Here is a 23,340-nt window from a genome sequence, read left to right on the forward strand (position 1 = left end):
GATACGCTCTTTAGACAGCCTAAATGCCCATAGTATCTTTTGTTGGTTCGAATTCGCCATCAATATTTTCCCAAAATTTAACTTCGTAGACTTAATATTAACAGTACTAGTATCACAGTGGTAGTAGGAGAAGAAGTTGTAATGTTAGTGTTGCATTGGTAGTAGTATTAAGGGTAGTATTGATAGCGGTAGTAGCATGTACATCTTGCCTTTTGATCAGCTGAACATCCCTTTCATGATGCCCCGGAATTTTCACCTTGGCATGGTAAGCCGTTCCAGAAATATTCCTGATTTGCGCTCTTGACCCCCTTTTCATCTTAATACTCTAAGCCTTACAAGTTGTTGCAATTGGAGCGGTAGTTGGAGTAGTTTAGTAGTAGTGTTAGTAGTGACATCTATGTATTACCTTTTTGTCAATTGATCTTCCCCTTTAAGTATCCTCTGAAACTTCCAACTTAATACCCAAATCCATTCTTGAGATACGCCCTTTTGACAACCTGTATGCACATAATGTGTTTTAATTTAGTTCAAACTTCCGTATTCTAATATGTTCTAAATATTCTGTCAAATTTTCAACTTCATACGCTTAGCCTTAATTGTACTATTATCATAGTAGTAGTGGTAGCAGTAGCAGTAAAAGTATATTATTAGTAATAGTAACAGTAGTAGTAGTAGTAGCAGGTACATTTTGTCTTTTGGTCAACTGAATATATCTCTCATGATACCCCTAAATTTTTATCTTGATATGATAATCCGTTCTACAAATATTGCTGATCTGCCAGTATCAGCAATCTGTATGAACATAATATGCCTTGATCTACTTCAACGTTCCTCAGAGGTTTATTTATTTCAATATCCTCAGCATTAGTAGTACCCGCTACAGAAGTAGGAGCTTTAATGATAGTTGTGGTAGCAGTAGAAGCAGCGGTATTTGTAGTAGTGGTAGCGTGCAAATATTACCTTTTTGGTCAATTTATCATCTTTTATCATATCCTGAAAGTTTCAATTTAATATACTCAGTCTTCCTGAGTTACGCCCTTTTAACAACCCATATACACACAACATGTTTTGACTTAATTCAACACTCTCCTCAACATTCCTTGAAAGAATCATCTTAATGCCCTTTGTATTTTGGGTAAGTAGTAGTCAAACATGCATACCTTTCTTCGATAACATATACTATATGTAAACAATGAGACAAATTGCCTAACTTGCAGCCCTTGCCCTAAGGCCTCCCCAAACGCATTATTACTGAACCTTTCAAAAATGCTGAAAAAATAGATGTCTCAAAACTTTGTTTGGATTTTTATTTTTGGAAAAGGATGGGCGGGGGGTGGGGGGTGCTGGTTGCTCTCAAATCACTTTTGACCCTTAAAAAGGGCACTATAATTTCCAGTTTCAAATCAAAAGAGCCCAATCTCTTTGGGGGTGCTGGTTGCTCTCAAATCACTTTTGACCCTTAAAAAGGGCACTATAATTTCCAGTTTCAAATCAAAAGAGCCCAATCTGAAGTCTGTACGACAATCCATTCCGCAAGAACCTTGTATGCCCCCGGAGCATAACTTACAGTCCTTGCCCCAGGGCCCTGGGAGGGGGGCTGTGTAAATCCTGCAGGAATTGTTATATGTTCTTTGTACTATTTTACGTTAAAATGGATTATCTCACAACTTGAATCACATGCGTTTCATGAAAGAGGGGTAGTTAGAGGGGGGGGGCTAGTTGACCTCCAGCACTTTTGACCCTTAAAAGGGAACTAGAAATTCCTAGTTTCTAACAAATCAACAACCTCTAAAGCTTATACAACCACCCCTTCCATAAAACCTTAAAATATCCCTGGGGCATAACTTAAAGCCCTTGCCCCCAGGCTTTGGTGGTTTGTAGCAACCCCAAAACCCTTGTTATTTATGATCTTTGTACTATTTTTGATAAAATGGCTATCTCAAAATTTTTATTGTCTGGATTTCTGGAAAATACGACGTGTGGGGGGGGGGGTAGCTGCCCTCTGACCACTTTGACTCTTAAAAAGGACACTAAAAGGTTTGATTACCTTCCCAATGAGACTCCTCTGAAGTATATACGGCCATTCTTTCTATAAAAACCTTATATGCCCCAAGGACGTAACTTACAACCCTTGCCTTTAGGGCCGTGGAGTGGTTGTCACCCTCAAAGACATAATGTGGGGACACTTCAACTAAGCTGAACAAAATTGCTATTTCAAAGTTTTGATTGGACGTGATGGGAGAAATGATAACTTCCACTATAACTTCTGATTACCAATTCGATGAGCCACCCTATATGCCCCCAGGGCATAACTTACAGCCCATTCCCTGAGGGTTGTGAGGGGATGGTAATCCTCAAAAGCGTAATTTCCGGAACTTTCAACTACGCTGAACAAAATGGCTAGGGGAAATGATGGAAGTGGGGGCCTGGTTCCCTTCATTCATTGTCGACTATTAAAAAGGGCACTAGCCCTTTCAATTTCCAATCGAAAGAGCCCTTTTTTAAGCTTCTTCGGCAACTCCTTCTATACGAAGTGCGCTGGTTTAAAACAAACCAAACAATAATAAATAATATATTATTCCAACATCGTTCTTTACTTAGACAGCTTTATTGCGCTGCCTATGATACGTCTCTGTGGTCTCTCGTGGGCTTAAGTAAGCATTTTCCTGGGGTCAAAATACGTGTACAGTTAATTTTATTTTGGCTGAATATTCGAGACACAAAAAGGTGCAACAGTACAATAAGCCTTGCATTTAATCTGCGATGTGTACGACATTTAGCAATTGGTCCTGTAGATGATTGCAAACCGAATTCAACCCTTTTCTGTTCCAAGTGTAGAGCATATGAGATTCTGTTACTTTTTGTATGCACAAAAACCTTCATTTATTCAAAATAATATCTATAAAAAAAAAGCTTCAACGACAGTGAACAAGGAGCTCGGCAACAGCCTATGGTAAAGAAAGAAAATAAGCAACTTTTTGAAACGCTCATGATGTTTACAACAATTTTCCCAGTCTTAACAAGGATTTTTGGAGCTTCGGATCAGCTATTCATCCCCAAGCAGGCTTTCGACTATAATGTAAAACAAGTCTTCCGTCAGCCCCAAAGCAATTGAGAAGATTTGAAATGATCTGATCTGGCGCAGGAGCGAAAAATTGATTGACATAAATATACTGAAATAGAAATAATATTAGTTTTACATCCATCTAGGGGGATAGACAACAAAAGAAATAGCATATAGACAAAACAGAGAAATAGTTAATACCTTAGAATTCAGAAGCTGATTTTCTTGTATTAAAGTGGCCCTGATTGACGAACTGATATCATATATACAACTTCCATGCATGCAGGGGAGGGGGGAAAAAGATCGTTCCAACTCAAAATTAGGAAGTTCCATGATTTTTCTTTTATTTCCGTATATTTCACAAATTGTTTTTTTTTTTCCTTGAAATAAAATCCCGCGTATACACCTAGTTGGAATACTCCAATCTTTATTTGCTTTGTTTTCGTAAAAAAGAAGTATTAATAAACGGAAGAGCAAAAGTGCCTTCAAAGTACAATTGAATCCAAAATATGTTTTTATGCACACACACACACACATATATATATATATATATATATATATATATATATATATATATACATATATATATATATATATATATATATATATATATATATATATATATATATATAAAAATAAGTTGTGTGTCTGTCTGTCAGGTGACGTCATGTTTCTGTGTCGACTGACGTCATGAAGTTAGTTGTCGTCATTTTTGCTATGACGGTGACGTCATTAAAGATATTTAAGACATATATGTTCACGTAGAAATCTATTAATGTTTAAGTTTAAAATGACTGATGAACTTACAATGGCAAAAGCCGATGAAGATGCTCAAAGAGTCTATGCCAAAAAACTTGCTGCTGATAGAGAAAGTCAGAAAAGAAAGCGTGCCGAGGAATCAAAAGAACAGCAAGGAAACAGGCTTGAGGCTAAAGAACGCAAAACCGCGCAGTTAGATGAAGATCCACCTGGACAGCGAGAGTCAAAACATATCAAAACTGAAAATGATAGCGATGATGATTGGGTTTGGGATTTTGACTTGGATAAGGTCATCAATGCCTACCAGATTTTAGTTAAAAAAACAAAGGTTCGGCGATATGTATTTCATAGTGAAGCTGAAAAATAAAGAAGAAAAAGAAAACTGAAAAAAGAAAAAATGTAAAAAACTAAAAAATACTAAAAAGGAAAAACACTCAAAGAGAAATTACAGACCGGGACACAAATGACGACCGGGACAGAGGGAATATAAATAACGACCGGGACACTCAAAGAGAAATTACAGACTGGGATACCGGGACGCAAATGACGACCGGGACACAGGGAATATAAATGACGACCAGGACACAGGTATTTAAGAATATCGTTCAAAGACAAATTTTTAATTGTAAGAAGACCGTTGAAAGAGAAATTTCTAATTGTAAAATGACTGAAGAACCTACAATGGCAACACGCGAGGAAGCTGCTCAAAACGAATGTATTCAAGCCGAAGTAGCTGAGTTGGTAAAGCGTTATGTTTCAGGTTCTAGGTCCGAGAGGCTCCAGGTTTGAATCTTGGCTTTAGCATTAATACAAAAGAAGAAAAAAACTAAAAAAGGTAAAAACTAAAAAGAAAATATATATATATATTTATCTTCTATATATATAAAAATAAGTTGTCTGTGGATGGATGGATGGATGTGTCAGGTGACGTCACCTGAAAAAACTGGATCAGGTGACGTCAAAACTGAAAAAACTAAAAAAAGGCAAAAACTACAAAAAAAACTAAAAACTAATAAAAAAAATAAAAAAGCTAAAAAACTAAAAAAACTATAAAGGTAAAAACCAATAAAAAACTAAAAAAAAAACTGAAAAAACTAAAAAAAGGCAAAAACTACAAAAAAAACTAAAAACTAATAAAAAAAGTAAAAAAGCTAAAAAACTAAAAAAACTAAAAAAAGGTAAAAAACTAAAAAAATAAAAAATAAAAAAAACTAAAAAAAAGGAAAAAACTGAAAAATAAGCTAAAATAAAGGTAAAAACCAATAAAAAACTAAAAAAAAAAAGGAAAAAACTAATAAATGACGACACTCAAAGAGAAAAAAAAGGCAAAAACTACAAAAAAAACTAAAAACTAATAAAAAAAATAAAAAAGCTAAAAAACTAAAAAAACTAAAAAAAGGCAAAAACTACAAAAAAAACTAAAAACTAATAAAAAAGCTAAAAAACTAAAAAAACTAAAAAAAAGGCAAAAACTACAAAAAAACTAAAAACTAATAAAAAAAATAAAAAAGCTAAAAAACTAAAAAAAACTAAAAAAACTAAAAAAAGGTAAAAAACTAAAAAAACTAAAAACTAAAAAAAACTAAAAAAGGTAAAAACTAAAAGAACTAAAAAAGAAAAAAATAAATGACGACACTCAAAGAGAAAGCGACCAGGACATAAGGAATGTTCGATTAGCAATCAACAAAGCACCGGGACACAGGGAGTATAAATGACGACCCGGGGGAAACAGGGGGATATAAATGACGACCGGGACAAAAAAACTAAAAAGAAAAAAAAACTAAAAACTAATAAAAAAACTAAAAAATCTAAAAATCTAAATAAGCTAAAAAAGAAAAAAAAAGGAAAAAAATAAAGGAGAAAAACAAAACTAAAAAACGAATGTATATACAGACCGGGACACCGGGATACAAATGACGACCGGGACCCGGGACACAGGGAATATAAATGACGACCGGGACACAGGGACACAACTCCGGTACACCGGGATACAAATGACGACCGGGACACAGGGAATATAAATGACGACCGGGACACAGGGACACAACTACAACGGGGAAACAGGGGGATATAAATGACGACCGGGACAAAAAAACTAAAAAGAAAAAAAAACTAAAAACTAATAAAAAAACTAAAAAATCTAAAAATCTAAATAAGCTAAAAAAGAAAAAAAAAGGAAAAAAATAAAGGAGAAAAACAAAACTAAAAAACGAATGTATATACAGACCGGGACACCGGGATACAAATGACGACCGGGACCCGGGACACAGGGAATATAAATGACGACCGGGACACAGGGACACAACTACAACGGGGACACCGGGGGAAACAGGGGGATGTAAATGACGACCGGGACACCGGGACAGGGGATGGTCGATTAGCAATCACCATCAACAAAGCTCAAGGGCAATCATTAGAATCATGAGGTATAGATCTGAATACAGATTGTTTTCCCATGGACCATTATATGTTGCATGTTCAAGAGTCGGTAAACCTGACAATCTATTTATATGCAAAGACAATGGGACAGCAAAGAATGTTGTATATTCGCAAGTTTTACGTAGTTAAAACCATATATATATATCTATCTATATTCACAGGTGGGACATAGGGACACAACTACAATGGCGCGTAACTATTATGGCGCGTAACGACTTACGCGCGCGGGGGGGCTTGGGGGGGGCGCGAAGCGCCCCCACCAACTAGGTGTTGGGGTGGCGCGAAGCGCCACCCCAACAGCTAGTATATCTATATATATAAAAATAAGTTGTCTGTCTGTGGATCTGTCAGGTGACGTCATGTTTCTGTGTCGACTGACGTCATGTTTTCGACTGACGAAATTACAGACCGGGACATTGGGACACAAATGACGACCGGGACACCGGCACAAAGGGAATATAAATGACGACGGGGACACAAGGAATGTTCGATTAGCAATCACCATCAACAAAGCACCGGGACACAAATGACGACCGGGACACAGGGAGTATAAATGACGACCAGGACATAAGTAAAAAAAAATTAAAAACTAAAAAAAAGGTAAAAACTACAAAAAAACTAAAAAGAAAAAAAACTAAAAACTAATAAAAAACTAAAAAAACTAAAAAAGAAAATAAAATGAAAAAGGAAAAAAAAATGAAAAATAAAGGAGAAAAACAAAACTAAAAAAAAGAAAAAAAACTAAAAAAAGGTGAAAAACTAAAACCTAAAAAAAGACCAATTCAAAAACGAATGTATATGCAGACCGGGACACAAATGACGACCGGGACACCGGGACATGACGACCGGGACACAACTACAACAGGGACGCCGGGGGGGGTCAGGGGGATATATAAATGACGATGGCGACACAGGGAATCGTCGATTAGCAATCACCATCAACAAAGCTCAAGGGCAATCATTAGAATCATGAGGTATAGATCTGAATACGGATTGTTTTCCCATGGACCATTATATGTTGCATGTTCAAGAGTCGTTAAACCTGACATTCTATTTATATGCACAGACAATGGGACAGCAAAGAATGTTGTATAGTCGCAAGTTTTACGTAGTTAAAAACATATATATATATATATATATATATATATATATATATATATATATATCACAGGTGGGACTACAATGGCGCGTAACGACTTACGCGCGCGGGGGGGCGCGAAGCGCCCCCACCAACTAGGTGTTGGGGTGGCGCGAAGCGCCACCCCAACAGCTAGTATATATATATATATATATATATATATATATATATATATATATATATATATATATGCAAGCCGTCCATATATGAAAGCCGTCCTAGCCGAGTCGGTTGGTGCGCTGGATTTGGGATCCTCTGTCTGAAAGGACGCGGGTTCGAATCCCAGTATACCCAATTGTTCAGTTTGGGACGGGAGTCAGTGGCGTGACTCTGTAAGCTTAGCCAGAGTCGACCCAGCTTTAAATGGGTACCTAGAGAAATCTGAGGAAGGTAAACAGGAAGGGTGTGCGAAAGCACAGGATGGTTGGCCCCCAACCCCCCATTGCACTTCCTGGCTGAAGGGCCGAGAAACGGAGATCAGCACCGCCGGTAGGGACTGTAAAATCTAATGCCGTATCCTTTTTATATATATATATATATATATATATATATATATATATATATATATATATATATATATATATATATATATATATATATATATATATATATATATATATATATATATTGTTTAAAAAAAAAAACAGGACATCTGTTTTTGTCGGATCTGTTTCTGTTCTGTTTTTTGTTAACCTGTTTTTTCTGTTTCCGGTTTTTTACCTGTTTTCTGTTTCTTTTTTTCGTTTAACCAAGTGCTCGCGTTTACGCTATTGTTAAATCTTGCTAGCTTTGGGGGATTCAAAGGTCTTCATGCTTTGGTCACCTCCTTCATCTTCATTTAATCAATGTTCTCAAGTTCTGGGGAGAAATTGATCTAGAGCAAGTTATTAAATGTGAACCTCATGTCAATGGTGATACACGGCAAGAAGGCTCAAGTAGAGAGCAAGAGATTGATGCAGACGAAGATGATCTACTCAATGTTATAGACGAGGATATTGCTAGTACCGCGTCTGATATGGATGATCCTGACAAGTTGGATGAAGAAAATGAATGTGATGAGTGGGCTGAAACTACATCTGAGTCTGGAGGCAGCACTAGGGACATTTCCTTTTATTTGGTTAGCTCTTGTAACTAATGCTTTTTCAGCTAAGAAGAAGCTCTAGTCTAACTACAAGACATCCTCCAGGGATTGAGAACCTCTAGCTCAATATTAACTTTAAAGCTGGTCCAAAACAGAGCCAGAAGCTTACAGAACTGTTATCTTAGATCTTAGAACAAAATGAGTAAGGTTGGGCAGTTTGCAAAGAAGTGGAAAGGTGTTTATAGTACAAATCAGTAGAAAAGGTGGCTCTAGTGATCTATCAATATTTGTATTAAACCAACTTTGGACACCATGGATGCATCAGTAGCTGCAACCTAGTAGAGAGCAAATTTTGGCCTATAGTATTCGAAAATAAAAAAATATGATTTTAGAAAAAAACATTCTATGCAAAAAATTATTTGATGCTGATTCAGCAATGTTAATCATCACCTCCATTAAACTTCAATCTTAATCTTAGCACAAAAACAAATTTCAATTATTTTCGAAAAAAAGCCACTGAATTGAAATAAAAAGTACACCACTGAAATCGCCATGATCGAAAACCCCTAACCGGAGGTAAACAGTCCCCACCCCAAAAACCAAAGATATTCCTATTTTAGCATGGATAGTGCAAGCAATCCAATATGCAAGAACAAGTGATGGAACACTCGAAACTAGAATGTTTCTAAGTGACGAGTTCGAACTTTAAACAGTTTGTTTTCCATTTTATTCAAAGCTGTTGTGCTTCTGTATTTGAAAGAAAATTGTGTTCCTTTTATTTCATACTCTGTAGCTCAACATCTTGAGTTGGCATCGTGCTATGCCCAGGTCCTCTTATAGGTTTTAAAATTAAAAATAAGATGGCCGATTAAAAATAAGATGGATAAGTAGATTTGGGATGATTTCAAAGTGGTTTCTGTATGCAAGCTTGGGAATTATAGCATATAACTTGCCCAGTATAGTTGACTGGGTGCAACATCTTAAAAAAGGGGAAGATAAACGAAAAAAAAAACATCTGCTAAAACGGCTGTTTTTTCTTTATAAAAACAGCTGTTTTCTGTTTTTCCAAAAAACAACAGAAAGTAGAAACAGGTCACCTGTGTTTGACGGTCCTGTTTCTGTTCTATTTCGTATTTTTCATCTTTTTTTTACGTTTCTGTTTTTTTTTTTTTTTTTTGAAAAACAGAAACAGTGCCGATGCTTAGTCATGACACAAAAATAAGAAGCAATAAACAAGGATCAAAAACAAATAAATAGCAACACAAACATATTAAAGCAGCATGTGCTTCTCTAAGGTCTACCCCTCCCCTCAAAGACTAATGCTGACTAAACAAGTGCAAACTATTTTAAATTTTAGATATTTCTAAGGTACTTCAATGATATAGCGGTTACAGTTTGTTCTTGATTTGTGATTAAATAAAAAAAAAAGTTTTTTGAACTGAAAGTAAGGAGCGACATTAAAACTTAAAACGAACAGAAATTACTTCGTATATGAAAGGGGCTGCTTCCTCGTCAACGCTCCGCTCTTTACGCTAAAGTTTGACTCTTCCTCTCAACTCTTCTTTTTAAAACAGTAAAAAACTATTTTTAGTTAAATATATAGAGTTAGGTTATGTTAGGTATTTAATATAATGCGTTCTGGGTAGCCTGCTATCCATAATTCTGTGTTGCAGTTTCCATAATTTTGCTAATAAAGTGTTATATTCTCATAATATTTGTTTTGTTTTTTTTTTAATATGATTAGCCTAACTTCACTTTTAGAGTGTATTCGCTCAGATTACAAAGTGTGGTCGCTATATCATACAAGTACCGTTTATAATTTATTTACATCCCACCCCCTGGAAATACGCCTCTTAGTTTTCTTCTCCCTACAAAACATTCTAGGAAGTGAAGTCAAATATTTTTGATAGAATTACTGGAAAAAATAACATCTTATTATTCATAAATCTCTTGCTCCGGGACATTTCACATTCTTTCCAAAAGTAAACCAATAATACTCAATTTTAACTATTTTAATGCTTTTAAACAACTAAGCTTCTATAGCGTTTCCAATCCGCAATTGTTATAGAATATTAAAAGCTTCCAAAGATTTGATTCATAATATTTTATCCTTCTGGGGTCTAAATTATATTTATTGTTATCTATCCTTAGATATTAGAAATAAATAAATGTGAATATTTTTGTTTTATTTCACCCAGAAGGTGGCGGGATCTAAATAAAAAATGATGGTTTTGCACCACAGCGCCAGCAGACATTAATTGATAACTAGTACTAAAGAATGGCATTGATATCGAATAACCCTATTTTAAGTGATTTTCATGCGTCTATTCTTTGTGGACAGATTACACCTTATACAGGACAATAGTTCCTAGCAATAGCTTGGGCTCAGTAATACTAATTCAGAAATCGACTAGTCTGCTCATAGGAGACATAAATGCTCACCAATTTCTTAATGTAATTATACTGACACTTGAAATCTAGTAATAAAAGGTTCTTTGTCAACACTTACCAAAGATTCGTTCTGATCTTGGAAAACAAGTTTCTTCACAAAAGTGATAATTGATCCAATAGTTCTATCTGGCTCTACCATCCATTTCTTTTTCTTTACCAATGGAGTATCCCCCACACTCTTCAGTAAAATCTCAACTATAAACACATAAAACATTGTTCAGATGGAAAAATCAATTTACTACTTCTCAAGATGGCAATATGCCTTTCACCCTGATAAACCAGATTCTCGAAACGAGTAAACCGATTTAAAAAACTGAATTGTCCAATTGCAAATGTGGAAAAACAAAATTTGCAAACCCACGAATAAACAAGATCCATGATGTTTATTCAAACCAAGTTATCAGATTCACAATCTAGTTTATTAGGTCATGGTCCCAATTGTCAGTAGAACTATCCAGATTGTTATTATGTCATTGTCATCATGTCTATTATCCAGATTGTCAGTGAATGCGAATTTACAATCCAGATTATGGATTTACAAACCGGTCTGTCAGTGGAAAAGGTCTAATTATGTATAAACATTAAATAGTAACTAAAGCCGAAGTTTTTTTTTTCTGACTCCCCAGTTAAGGTATATTAACTTATATATATTAGGTTATGTTCCCTATTCCAAATTCTTAGTTTCAAATAAGTTTTACTCCTTCAACAGGGACACGATAACATCTTTTTTTCTTTTTATGCAATTACACTTACATTATAAATAAACATAATACTACAAAATATAACTTATAGTCTTGACTCAATGGTGACATCTACTCCCAATCCAGAGCTGTGGTCATAACATCTTTTTTCTTTTTATGCAATTACACATACATTATAAATAAACATAATACTACAAAATATAACTTATAGTCCTAAAATAGTCCTATTTGTTTAGTGAGAAGTCAGTACTGATTTCAGCATTGGCTTCATAGTTATTTATTTAATAATTAATGTATTGTAATTTAAGTTAACACTAAATATAAATATAAATATTTAGAAGGACATCGTGACTCAGAGCTCAAAAATCAAATTACAACACAAAAAAATCCAAGGCCCGAAGAACAAGATCAAAAGAACAATTTAGATTACCATTTGGCTGAGGTAGAATTCAAAAATGAGATAGAACAAGGTTGACTCAATGGTGACATCTACTCCCAATCGAGAGCTGTGGTCATAACATCTTTTTTCTTTTTATGCAATTACACATACATTATAAATAAACATAATACTACAAAATATAACTTATAGTCCTAAAATAGTCCTATTTGTTTAGTGAGAAGTCAGTACTGATTTCAGCATTGGCTTCATAGTTATTTATTTAATAACTAATGTATTGTAATTTAAGTTAACACTAAATATAAAATAATACATGGTCCCTAAAGGAGACATACTCCTTTAGCGTGATGTTGGTACCAATTCAGCTCTGTTCATAACGTCTTCTTTCTTTTACTTAATTACTCACACATTATAATTTAATATAATACTGCAAAATAGAATTATACTCCTAAAGGAGTCCCACTAAAGGCAGTAGTAATTTCAACACTGAACCCATGGCGCTTCTCATTGCGTCTCTTTTCTTTTCATGTCATTGCACATACAGTACAATTTAATAAAACAATATTAAATAACTGCTTTTCTTTCTTCCTTCGAAAATATTGGCTGCTAATGTATAATTTTTGTTTTTATGGCACTTGGTATTAGCCAAGTGACATATGGCAATCGCAAATTCTGTTGGTCTGTTGGTCCCAGTTTTGCTACTTTAGGCACTTCAAAGTAAGCTAGGACGATGAAATTTGGCGGGCGTATCAGGGACCTGACCAGATTAAATTAGAAATAGTCGTTTTTCCGTTTTGACCATCTGGGGAGGAGTGAAAAGCCAGTTAATTCTTAAAAATAGAAAAAATGAAGTATTTTTAACTTAAGAACGGTTGATCAGATCTCAATGAAATTTGATGTTTGGGAGGATATCGTGTCTCAGAGCTATTATTTTAATCCCGACCGGATCTTGTGACACTGGGGGGGGGGGTGGGAGGGGGAAACCTAAAATCTTGAAAAACACTTAGAGTGGAGGGATCGGGATGAAACTTGGTGGGAAAAATAAGCACAAGTGCTAGATACATGATTGACCTAACCGGAACGGATCTGCTCTCTTTGGGGTAGTTGGGGGGAGGGTTTAATTCTGAAAAATTAGAAAAAAATATGAATTTTCAACTTGCGAACCGGTGATCGGATCTCAATGAAATTTGATATTTAGAAGGATATCGTGTCTCAAAGCTCTTATTTTAAATCCCGACCGGAGCTGGTGACATTGGGGGGAGTTTTTGGGGGGAAAACCTAAAATCATGGAAAACACTTAGATTGGAGGTATCGGGATGAAACTTGGTGGGGAAAATAAGCAGAAGTCTTAGACACGTGATTGACATAATGGAAATGGATCCGCTCTATTGGGGGGGGGAGGTTAATTCTGAAAAATTAGAAAAAATGACGTATTAACTTACGAAACGTATTAACTATTTAACTTACGAAAGAGTGATCGGATCTTCATGAAACTTCATATTTAGAAGGACCTCGAAACTCAGATCTCTCATTTTAAATCTCAACTGGATCCAGCGTCATTGGGGGGGGGGAAATCTCAGAAAATACTTAAAGAGGAGAGATCAGGATGAAACTGGATGGGAAGAATAAAAACATGCCTAAGATACGTGACTTACATAACCGGACCGGATCTGCTCTCTTTGGTGGAGTTGGGAGGGGGGGTAATTCGGAAAAATGAGGTATTTGTAACTTATGAACGGGTCACCAGATTTTAATGAAATTTGAGATTTAGAAGGATCTTGTGCTTTAAAGCTCTAATTTCAAATTCCGACCAGATCCCGTGACATTGGGGGGGAGTTGGAGGGGGAAACCGGAATTCCTTGAAAACGTGAGAATTGGGGTATTTTTATTTTACGAATAGGTGATCGGATCTTAATAAAACTTGATATATATAGAAGGATCTTATGTCTCAGATGCTGCATTTTCGACTCGAATTGGATCCAGGGACATAGGGGGTTTAAGGAGGGAAACAGAAATCTTGGAAAGTGCTTAGAGTGGAGAGATCAGGATGAAACTTAATGGGAAGAATAAGCACAAGTTCTAGATACGTGATTGACATAATTGGAACGGATCCGTTCTCTTTGGAGGAGCTGGGGGGTGTTAATTTGGAAAAATTAGAAAAATTGAGGTATTTTTAACTTAAGAACGGGTGACCGGATCTTAATGAAATTTGATATTTAAAGGAATTCATGTCTCAGAGCTCTTATTTCAAATCCCGACGAGATCTGTTGACATAGGGGGGAGTTGTAGGGGGAGATCTTGGAAAACACTTGGAGTAGAGGAATTGGGGTGAAGCTTGGTGGAGAAAATAAGCAAATGTCCTTGATACGTGATTTGCGTAACCGTACTGGATTCGCTCTCTTTGGGGGATTTGGGGGGAGGGGTTCAGTGATTTGGCGAGTTCGGTGCTTCTGGGCGTGCTAGGACGATGAAAATTGGTAGGCGTGTCAGGGAGCTGCACAAATTGACTTGATAAAGTCGTTTTCCCAAATTCAACCATCTGGGGGGCTAAAGGGAGAGGAAAAATTAGAAAAAATGAGGTATTTATAACTTACGAGTGGGTGATCGGATCTTAATGAATTTTGATATTTAGAAGGACATCATGACTCAGAGCTCTTACTTTAAATCCTGACCGGCATTAAGCCTCTGATTTTCCTTTTAAATCAATCTATTGATTCTTAGAATTTTTTAAAGCTCATACCATATGAGCTCTTGGCTCTTAGCTCTTCTTGCCTCGTCACAAGTGCTATATGAGCTCTTAGCTCTTGTTAAAATCTAAATTTAGAAATTGAACGAAAATGGTTATTTTTATCAGACGAATTTAGCATTTAAAATTATAATTAATCCCCCTACAAATAGTTAGAAACAGAAAAAAAAAGAAACTATCCATCCCATCAAATTAAAAGAAAATACAAGGAAAGAGAGAAAATGGGAAAACATAAATTATAAAAAGAAAAGAACACTGATTAAGACGCAGGAAAAGAGGTTATCTAGGAACAGGAGTAAATAGAAACTAATCAAGAGACAACAATCAAATTACAACACAAAAAAATCCAAGGCCCGAAGAACAAGATCAAAAGAACAATTTAGATTACCATTTGGCTGAGGTAGAATTCAAAAATGAGATAGAACAAGGTTGACTCTTGAACAACTAAAAATAGCAAATTAAGTGAGAGTCAGATATCAAGCCTAGCACTATTTACCCCCTTAACTGACATTATGGCAGGGTGATTTTTTTTTTTTTTTTTTTACAGAAAATATTACAAAACATCAATATAGTTTACCAGTGGTGGACAGAAGCTAGTAATATAAAAAAAAAAACAAGACCCAGTGTACTGACTATTCTCCAGTTGATAAAATTTTTAGCATAAAAAATCCTTAATTTTTGCCTTGTTTGAGTGATTAGATCATAGCACATCAAAGGAAGATTATTTTAAAGGACATACCAAGCCATTTCAAATTTTCAGTATAAATAAGAGTATAAAATACAAAACCATGGGACAAGATTTTTGCCAACTTATTATCTCATCTTCTGACTTAGAACAGATTTTGATAGATAAATATTAAGATTCCAAACAATTCCACAAGTAATTGGCTTCTCATCCAACTATATTCTTGCTTTCAGTAGAGCCATTTGTGAGAAATGCTTCCTGTAGTTGATCTGCAAACCTATTTGATTCTATATCAACATACTTGGAGGAGAAGATTAGAGAGACACATGCAGATTGGTCCCTTACACCTGCCCCCCCACTCCCACGTGTACACCAATAAAAAGGAGGAATAATGGCACAGAGACACAATATTTTCTATTTTGGTACCCCATTCCTCTTAGGTTTTAAAACTATGTTACCAATACTCATCCTCAGTTTGGACTCATATTCGATATTAGATGAACTAGAAACACTTTTTAAAAAAATGAATAAATAGCTTAAGCATCTTTTCCATGAAATCCAATAAAAGTTTGGTAAAGAAGACAAAGATTCTTCTGTTGTTTTTTTCCTTTTTCTGCTCTTCCAATATTTTTTCTTTCTTATTTCATTGTTCTCTGACTGTTGGAAGACATTAAAAAAATTACCTTTTCTTTTACTTTTATCCTCCTCTGCTGGGATTCTTTCTTCTTCAGTCACTGAGGATGAAATTTTTGCTCCATTTTGAACCTGATTCTCTTCCATGATTCCTCACAACAGAGCAATACCCAGTAGCACTAAACTTATCTAAACAAAAAGCATGAAATCTTGACTCATATCAAGACTCAATGCAGTACAGAAAAGTTTAAGTCAGAGAATCTCAGATATTTCATTATTAATTTCGAACAATCATTAATGTAAGCTAACATAAAACACAATACACATTATGACTCATGTCTAAGTGGACACTGCAGATCCTAGAAAGCAGGCCAGGATTAATACTTTGTTGAAACATTTATTGTTCACACTACTCTTTCAAAGATATTACATTTGCTAATGCATTTTATTATAGAATTTTCTTCACACCATATTCTGGCCCCCATCACCAGTGTATAATTGAAATAATCATGAATAGCCTCCTTTAATTTCAAGTCTTACTAGTTTTTAGACAATCCCACAAATGAATTCTGGCACCACAGTGCCTATGCATTGCAAAAAAGAGGATGATGAGAAGACAAAGGATGGCAAACAGAAACAAGGTACTTCACAACCAATTAAAAAGGGGAAAATGTTAGTATTTATGCTAAGACCTATGTGCAGACATTCTCAGTGCAAAATAAAAAGAGTAAAGCACAGATAAAACTCCGAGAGGCAATATAAATCTATCAACCTTCAAAGTGCAAAATAAAATAGAAGAAAAAATTTCGGATTAAATACTTCTGTATAAGAGGACAATGAGTGGTCCTCCAGGGAGTGTAAACTCAACTGGGAAGCTGTGGATCAGCACAATACACCTGGTCACTAAGGAATCCTTAATAAAACTCAAATTGTCAACTCTGGAGCTCTACAAGGAGAAACCCTTAGATTGCTCCAAGCTGCAATTTAAGGTAATTTTTGGGGTTTGACCACTTTATAGTGGTATTCATAAATGGATAAGTACATATTTGGCACAAAAGTAAGATGATACCTAATTTGGTCAAAGAAGAGCTTGAGGCAGTAAGTGAATTTATGGCCCCTCCTCTCCCTTTCAGCTTTTTGCAAATTTTACATGTTCTTTTAATGAAACAAAAATGTTTAGTCCAAATTTTGGAAGCAAAAAGAAAGCTGATGACTGCCTATGTTGGCCACATTTTAGTGGAGATAGGCCCAGTACACCTTATTTGAACCAGAATCATGCAAGTATTTCAATCTGTATGATTGAAAACATAAAGTGGGTTTAAGGCCCTTCTCCCCCCTCCATATTTTTCTCTCTTTTTCTACCTTTACAAAAAAGACATGTGTTTTGCACCATATTTGAAGCAGAATCTGGCTAGGTTTTCAATATGCATATTGGATCCATGCAGAGAGCTAATGGGCCCTCCAACATTTTCATCTCCCTACCCTTTCCACCTTTTTGGGCAAAGGAAAAATCATGCAGTAAATTTCTTACCATTAATCAAAAAATGCTTTTCAATCAGTATCCATAAAGATCCAAAGTGAATTTTTAATACCCTATTAATTTCTTAGAACAAAGGTAAACATACTGCATCTTGTTTTAAGCAAAACAATATGATAATTTTTAGTCCCTAAAAATGGTGAACCAAAGCTGGCCCAAGCACCCTCTTGTATCCCTTGCCTTTCTATCTGCAGCTTTTAAGCAAAAATTAACCATATTCCATTGTATTTAAATTGACAACATGTATATTTTTATCAATGAGAATATGATTGAAACATTAGTCTTATTACAATCTTCCCCAAAAGATATACAAAGTTATACAAAGTGACCAAAATAGACTGTAATTTTTAATACATTTCATTCCTTACTTTGACTCAGAATTATATAAAATGTGGTTGTATGTACTGGTAGTTTGCTCTGTAAAATCACTACGCAGAATTTGAGTCTTAACACTTGTTTTCATTCTAGAGCATAAATTCTAGTTCTGCTGCAGATGTTAAAAAAAAAACCAGGAAATTGGAATGCAACTACATTTGAAAAAAATACATCCTAACATTTGTTTATAGAAAACAATTGCCTGAGATGGAGGTTTATAGCATTATTAGTAAAAACAGTTTTCCCTGGATAATTGTAAAAGAAATAACAAAACTTACAAATATTCCTTTCAATCTACATCAGAACACTTAGCACCAAGAGCTTGCTTGCAATTTTTAGAGCTTGAACTTCAATATAAGCCACAGGCTGTTTTGACCATAGTCCTAGTAACTAGTAGATGAGTAGATTTTTAGGCCATATATATCCTCTTTTATCAAATTTAAGCCTTTTCAATCCAACCTTTTTTTTTCCAAACAAATTCAAATTTAATTTTCCTATTTAAATTTTCATTAGATAGATGGCAATGTTTAAACCACTTTTTTGGGCCTTATATGTATTGTAAATATATTTTGAAAATTTCAATTTTATAGCACAAAGTTTGTCAAAGTTCATTAAAGGTCAATCCTCTTTAGAGAGGGATAGGGTGGGGTAGATACTTCAAAATCTTTCTAACATGTAATTTAGGCTTGAAAAAATTTCTCAAGGTTGTATTACCTAACAATATTATCTCTCAAGATTACCAGTTACTTTTTTTTTCCTTATATATAAGAACCAGCTTAACATTGGTAAAGAAAGAAATATTCCATTCAGTTCTGTATTTAACACTTGGTGAATTTGATATCTTTTTTATGATCTTTGATAATTCCATAGTTGCTTCAGGGGTCAATTTTATTTTGAGCACTTAAAGTGCTTGAAAAAACCCACAGTAACTGAAAGTTTTAAAAAATTCTAAAAAAAAAACTGTCAAAAGAGAAAAAAAAGGCTATTTGTAGCTGGTTCAGGAATGATAATTATTGTTTTTTATTAGTCTTGTTAGTAAAATATTATTAAAAAAACAAATTTGCAGAATTTAAAAAAAAAAAAAACCTGAAGCCACTCAAAAATGGGAATAGTTTTTCTGCCATGTCATTCTGGGCTCTTTTTTTTAAAAAAATTGTCCATTTATTTTCAAAATAATATTTTTTATTAATACTAAAGAAAATAATAATTACCATCCCTGAATCAGCTACAAATGACAATTTTTTCTCACTTGACGGTTGTTTTTTTTAGAAACATGTTTATAAGCTTTTCATTACCATGGACTGTTTTACCTTTTTGGGGTCCTTTAAGGGTTCAAGTGTATTTCCCCATAGAACCAATTATTGAATTACAAAAGAGGATAAAATAAGGCATCAAGAGATGTATTCACTTCTATGCAAGCTAAATTATGTTGTCATCTACAAATTTACCTAACATCCTTTCTAAATATAATAATTGTCAACTTATATACCTAAATAATATTCATGCCTGCAGGCTATCTGGATTTGTTCTTTTTCAGGTAAATTAATAGCAAATCATATAACTGGCTTTCATATAAAGTGAACACACTACTTGATGCCTTTTTTTTATGCACTTTATGAATATAATAGTTGCTTCTACCTTATATTCAAATTTAAGCACTTTTTAATCTAAACTAACCTAACATAACCTCATAATAAATAATTTTAGCACTGAGAAAATGTAGTATTATTTTGTTGAAAAAAGCATGGAGAAAATATAGTATTACTTTGTTGGAATTGATGGATAACTCATACTTAGTTGAAAATTTGTCACTTTTAAGAGCTCAAAAACTGCTTAAATTTCAATTTGTAGTAGAAGTGATTATTATATTTATAAATAAAAAAAAGCATCAAGTTGTATGTTCACTTGATTGATAAGTCAATTATATGAACTGTCATAATTTTTTGAAAATTTGTCATTTTTAAGAGCTAAAAAAGTGCTCAAATCTCAATTTAAGGTAGAAGGGATTATTATATTCTTAAAGAGTATAAAAAAAGGCATCAAGTGGTATATTCACTTTATATGAAAGCCAGCTAGCCTATATGATTTGCTATACTCTTTTTCATTGCTAGATGAATTGTATTTCTTTCTTAGCAAACCTAGGCTATTATGGTTTGTGACTAGCCAAAAGCTTTGTCTTGCTCCAAAAAAAAAAATTGGGTAAATAGCCTATATTAGGCTTTTAGGTATACAAGCCTAGATTAAGGGCTAAACATGCTAAGAAAACAACCCTTACTTCATAATATGCAGAATAATAGTATTTAACACATTTTAACTGCAGTTACACTTAGTTTTACATAATTTTCTCAATTGGATAGTGTTTTTTTACCCTATAACTACTTTACCCCCACACCCCTAATACGCAAATGTAAAACCCAAATTGTATATTTTTTATGTTTTTCTATTTCTTGATTTTTTCATAGTTGATACAATTTATGTCAATAATAATGGAAGAGAATATGAAAATTTAGTTAATAGAAATGTGTTACAATTATAAACTAAGAACTTCACCAGTCTAATGGTGTAGCATCTTACAGCCTTGGAAACAGTAGAGGGTTATATCTGGCATAACTGTAAGGAAGCAAGCACATTCTTAGAGCAGGCTTCCATTTAATTCCCAGCTAATAGTTCACTTTCCAAACAGCTCTAGCCAAATAATTTCGCTAGTCTAGGCCTGCTGTTATTTTTTTGGCTACTGTTGTGTTTTCTTCTGAAGAGTTCTAAGTTAGCTATGGTACTACCGTAGCTTACATCACACAGAACCACCGAACTAATTATTCTATTTAAGAATTAACGAAACTTCTTGACTAATAAGGTCCCTGCGTCGGCCCTGCAGTGTATTCCTGCAGCATGATTCGATCTCTTGGTCCCATAACCACCAAACTAAAGTTAAAATGTCTCACCATTTTGAATAACATCGCCAAAGTAAACCAAGTTGCCAAAACTTTTCGGATTAAAGTGTCAAATTCAGCGAAAAAGGAACACTTTTAGTGTCCTCCTAGAAAATTTGCCAATATACTTTAAAAGCTTAAATGGTTAAAAAGTTTAAAAAAGGCTTTAAATGTTTTTTTCGAAATTGCAGGGCCAGATTTATTTTCTTCTTTTTCAAGTATAAGCAAAGCGGTTCTTCAAATAAGTAAAATCCCATGTAAAACCTCAAATCGCCTAATACGCAAAGAAGAAACAGAATTCAGAAAAATTTCTCAGATTCTCTCGAACCTTCGGTTGTACTAGTTAGTCTTCTTTCGAAAACTCAGTAAAGCTCTGTTTTTATCTGGGTTAGACTGTACCCATATGGGACAGGGTCTACCCTCTCAAATGCATGTGAACCTAAACTATATATTTATCAAAAGCCTAATATCTTAATTGAGGAAATCAACTGAGGTTCACCCTCGTCCAAAAAATTATTAAGCAGCAGCAAATAAGATCAGGATCAGATAGTTTGCTACTAACTACTATTCAGGCCACACCTCTCCATACTCCTGTAGACTACAAGTCATAAAACACCTTAAGCTTTCACTTACCAGCAGTTATATGCTTGCTTCAGTTTTTTATCAAAAAAACTTTTTCTAAACTCTCTTGAGCGTTCGAATTTTCGCGCTTTTGAAAAGGAAAGTAGTGCGGATACGAAAAAAAATCCCTAAGATGACAACGAACCTGAAAAGCATAAAGCACAAATTAAAAGCAGTTACAATGAAGAAAAAACTGAAAATAAATTCATATGGTATTGATTTTGAAAAAATGCCAAAAAGTGTCCTTTTTTTTCAAAAAGATGCCTTTTTGAACCCAATAGTGGCGCGGTGTCACCCAGAGTGAAAATGTGTCAAAAATTTGGCAATCCTGAAGAAAACTGTTATGCCCAGTTTTGTAGGGACCGTTGTTCAATTGAGTTTGACAATAATCAACCTTAAAATATGTGTCTTAAAATGAAAGTACAGACTAATATTAATGAAACTAAATAAAAACTTAATGTAAAAACAGCATAGAAACTTAATGAAACGAAGCAAAATTATTCCATATGTAAAGGGGCTTCCCCTTTATAGCCTCTCATTCCTTACAGTTAAGTTTAACTTTTGTTCCCATTCGTTTAAAATCTAAGGAGACCAAAAGTTAATTCACATAGTAAATCATGAGGATTTGGCCTTTAGAACATTTTGGGGGTAGCAGCCCTACTCCTGTATATGGCTATTTCTATTCGTTTCAAGTTTAACTTGATTTTTCACTTTAACTGCTTTTAGTTTTGGGATTCATTTATTCTTGTATAGTAGTATGTGTTATCTTTATGTTTAATGTGATCATTTATTTTTATTTCTATTACTTTTGGGTTTGGTTTATTCGTTGATAGTAATTTTGATTCTTTTCTACTTTGAAATATTATACGACTTAATTTCTACTCATGATAGGTTTAAATAAGGCTCTTTATTTTTCTTTGAAAAATCTCTTTTTGTTAGACCCTTAAAAGAGCGTACCCAAATTTATTTGTAATTGTTACAATTGTTACAATAATTGTTAAAATTTGTAACAAGAGTGAGAAAAAATAGCTATGACAAATAGCTTCAAACCAACTAAGATGAGCTCTATTAATGGCAAAGCAAGCGTGAAAACGTAAACATTCTAGAGCTCTTTTAAGTGTAGATCCCAAGCCGGAAAGTACACACAAAATACTAACAATGTTAATATTTATTTTTCTCCATGTTTATGATTTAGAACTTGTTTCAATACGTCTTTTATGAATACAGACTCTTCTAGCTGGTGCTTCTCCAACAGCTTCAGCTTTCATATTTTTATTCATGAGAGGCACTCACCATGTTTTCCACTTTATACATTTCTGTAACACGCTTTACCACATCATGGAAATACTTAAAGCGTTTAGTATTTACTGCGACTGGATTCCTTCTAGTAATTCCAAGACTTATTTGCACTCTATTTGCTATGACTTGTTGCATTCCATAAGCTTTGGTATTTACACATTCCAGAGTTATCAAGTTTTTGATGCTTGTTTTTGAAATTGTTTTGAAGCCATAAAACAAGGACGACAGTGTCTTTGTTAAAGTAAAATCATTTAACAAAATCTTCCAATAAATCAAAATTTGAAATCTGGCACTCATTCTGTTCCTCTCATTAAGCAAAATACTATGTGGAATTAAAAAAATACTTTTATTGTCTAAAACTTTCTTTACTTTTTTTTCATTGACATAAGGCACAGTCCTATCACTGTCAAGAACGACAATGTCTTTGTTACAGGGATATCACTTATCAAAATCTTCCAACAAATCAAAGTTTGAAGTCTGGCAC

At 34.2% G+C, this 23,340-nt stretch overlaps 1 protein-coding gene across 2 annotated transcripts; it reads right to left on the bottom strand.

Annotated features, from left to right (window-relative positions):
• Window positions 1-2,849: 2,849 nt before the first annotated feature.
• Window positions 2,850-21,051, bottom strand: LOC136039831 (ubiquitin-like protein ATG12). 2 transcript variants are annotated; one of them, XM_065723743.1, is made up of 4 exons: window positions 20,949-21,051; window positions 16,145-16,283; window positions 10,991-11,127; window positions 2,850-3,173 (listed from the first exon to the last, which is right to left on the bottom strand). In XM_065723743.1, exons 2-4 carry the CDS (start codon window positions 16,239-16,241, stop codon window positions 3,051-3,053), a joined length of 357 nt encoding a protein of 118 aa, XP_065579815.1. In that variant the 5' UTR covers window positions 16,242-16,283; window positions 20,949-21,051; the 3' UTR covers window positions 2,850-3,050. The 2 variants fall into 2 exon arrangements, with proteins under 2 accessions (XP_065579815.1, XP_065579816.1); XM_065723744.1 differs by lacking the exon at window positions 20,949-21,051 and adding an exon at window positions 20,797-20,817.
• Window positions 21,052-23,340: the final 2,289 nt, after the last annotated feature.

This window comes from Artemia franciscana, chromosome 20, assembly GCF_032884065.1.
Source record: "Artemia franciscana chromosome 20, ASM3288406v1, whole genome shotgun sequence".
In the NCBI taxonomy this organism is placed as follows: domain Eukaryota; kingdom Metazoa; phylum Arthropoda; class Branchiopoda; order Anostraca; family Artemiidae; genus Artemia; species Artemia franciscana.

Excerpts from the sequence above, each read along its gene's own strand:
- LOC136039831 (XM_065723743.1), bottom strand. The coding sequence starts at position 16,241 with ATGGAAGAGAATCAGGTTCAAAATGGAGCAAAAATTTCATCCTCAGTG. Across the intron at positions 11,128-16,144 it reads GGATAAAAGTAAAAGAAAAG|TTGAGATTTTACTGAAGAGT; the intron begins GTAATTTTTTTA and ends ATGTGTTTATAG. Across the intron at positions 3,174-10,990 it reads AAGATCAGAACGAATCTTTG|TATATTTATGTCAATCAATT; the intron begins GTAAGTGTTGAC and ends TTTCTATTTCAG.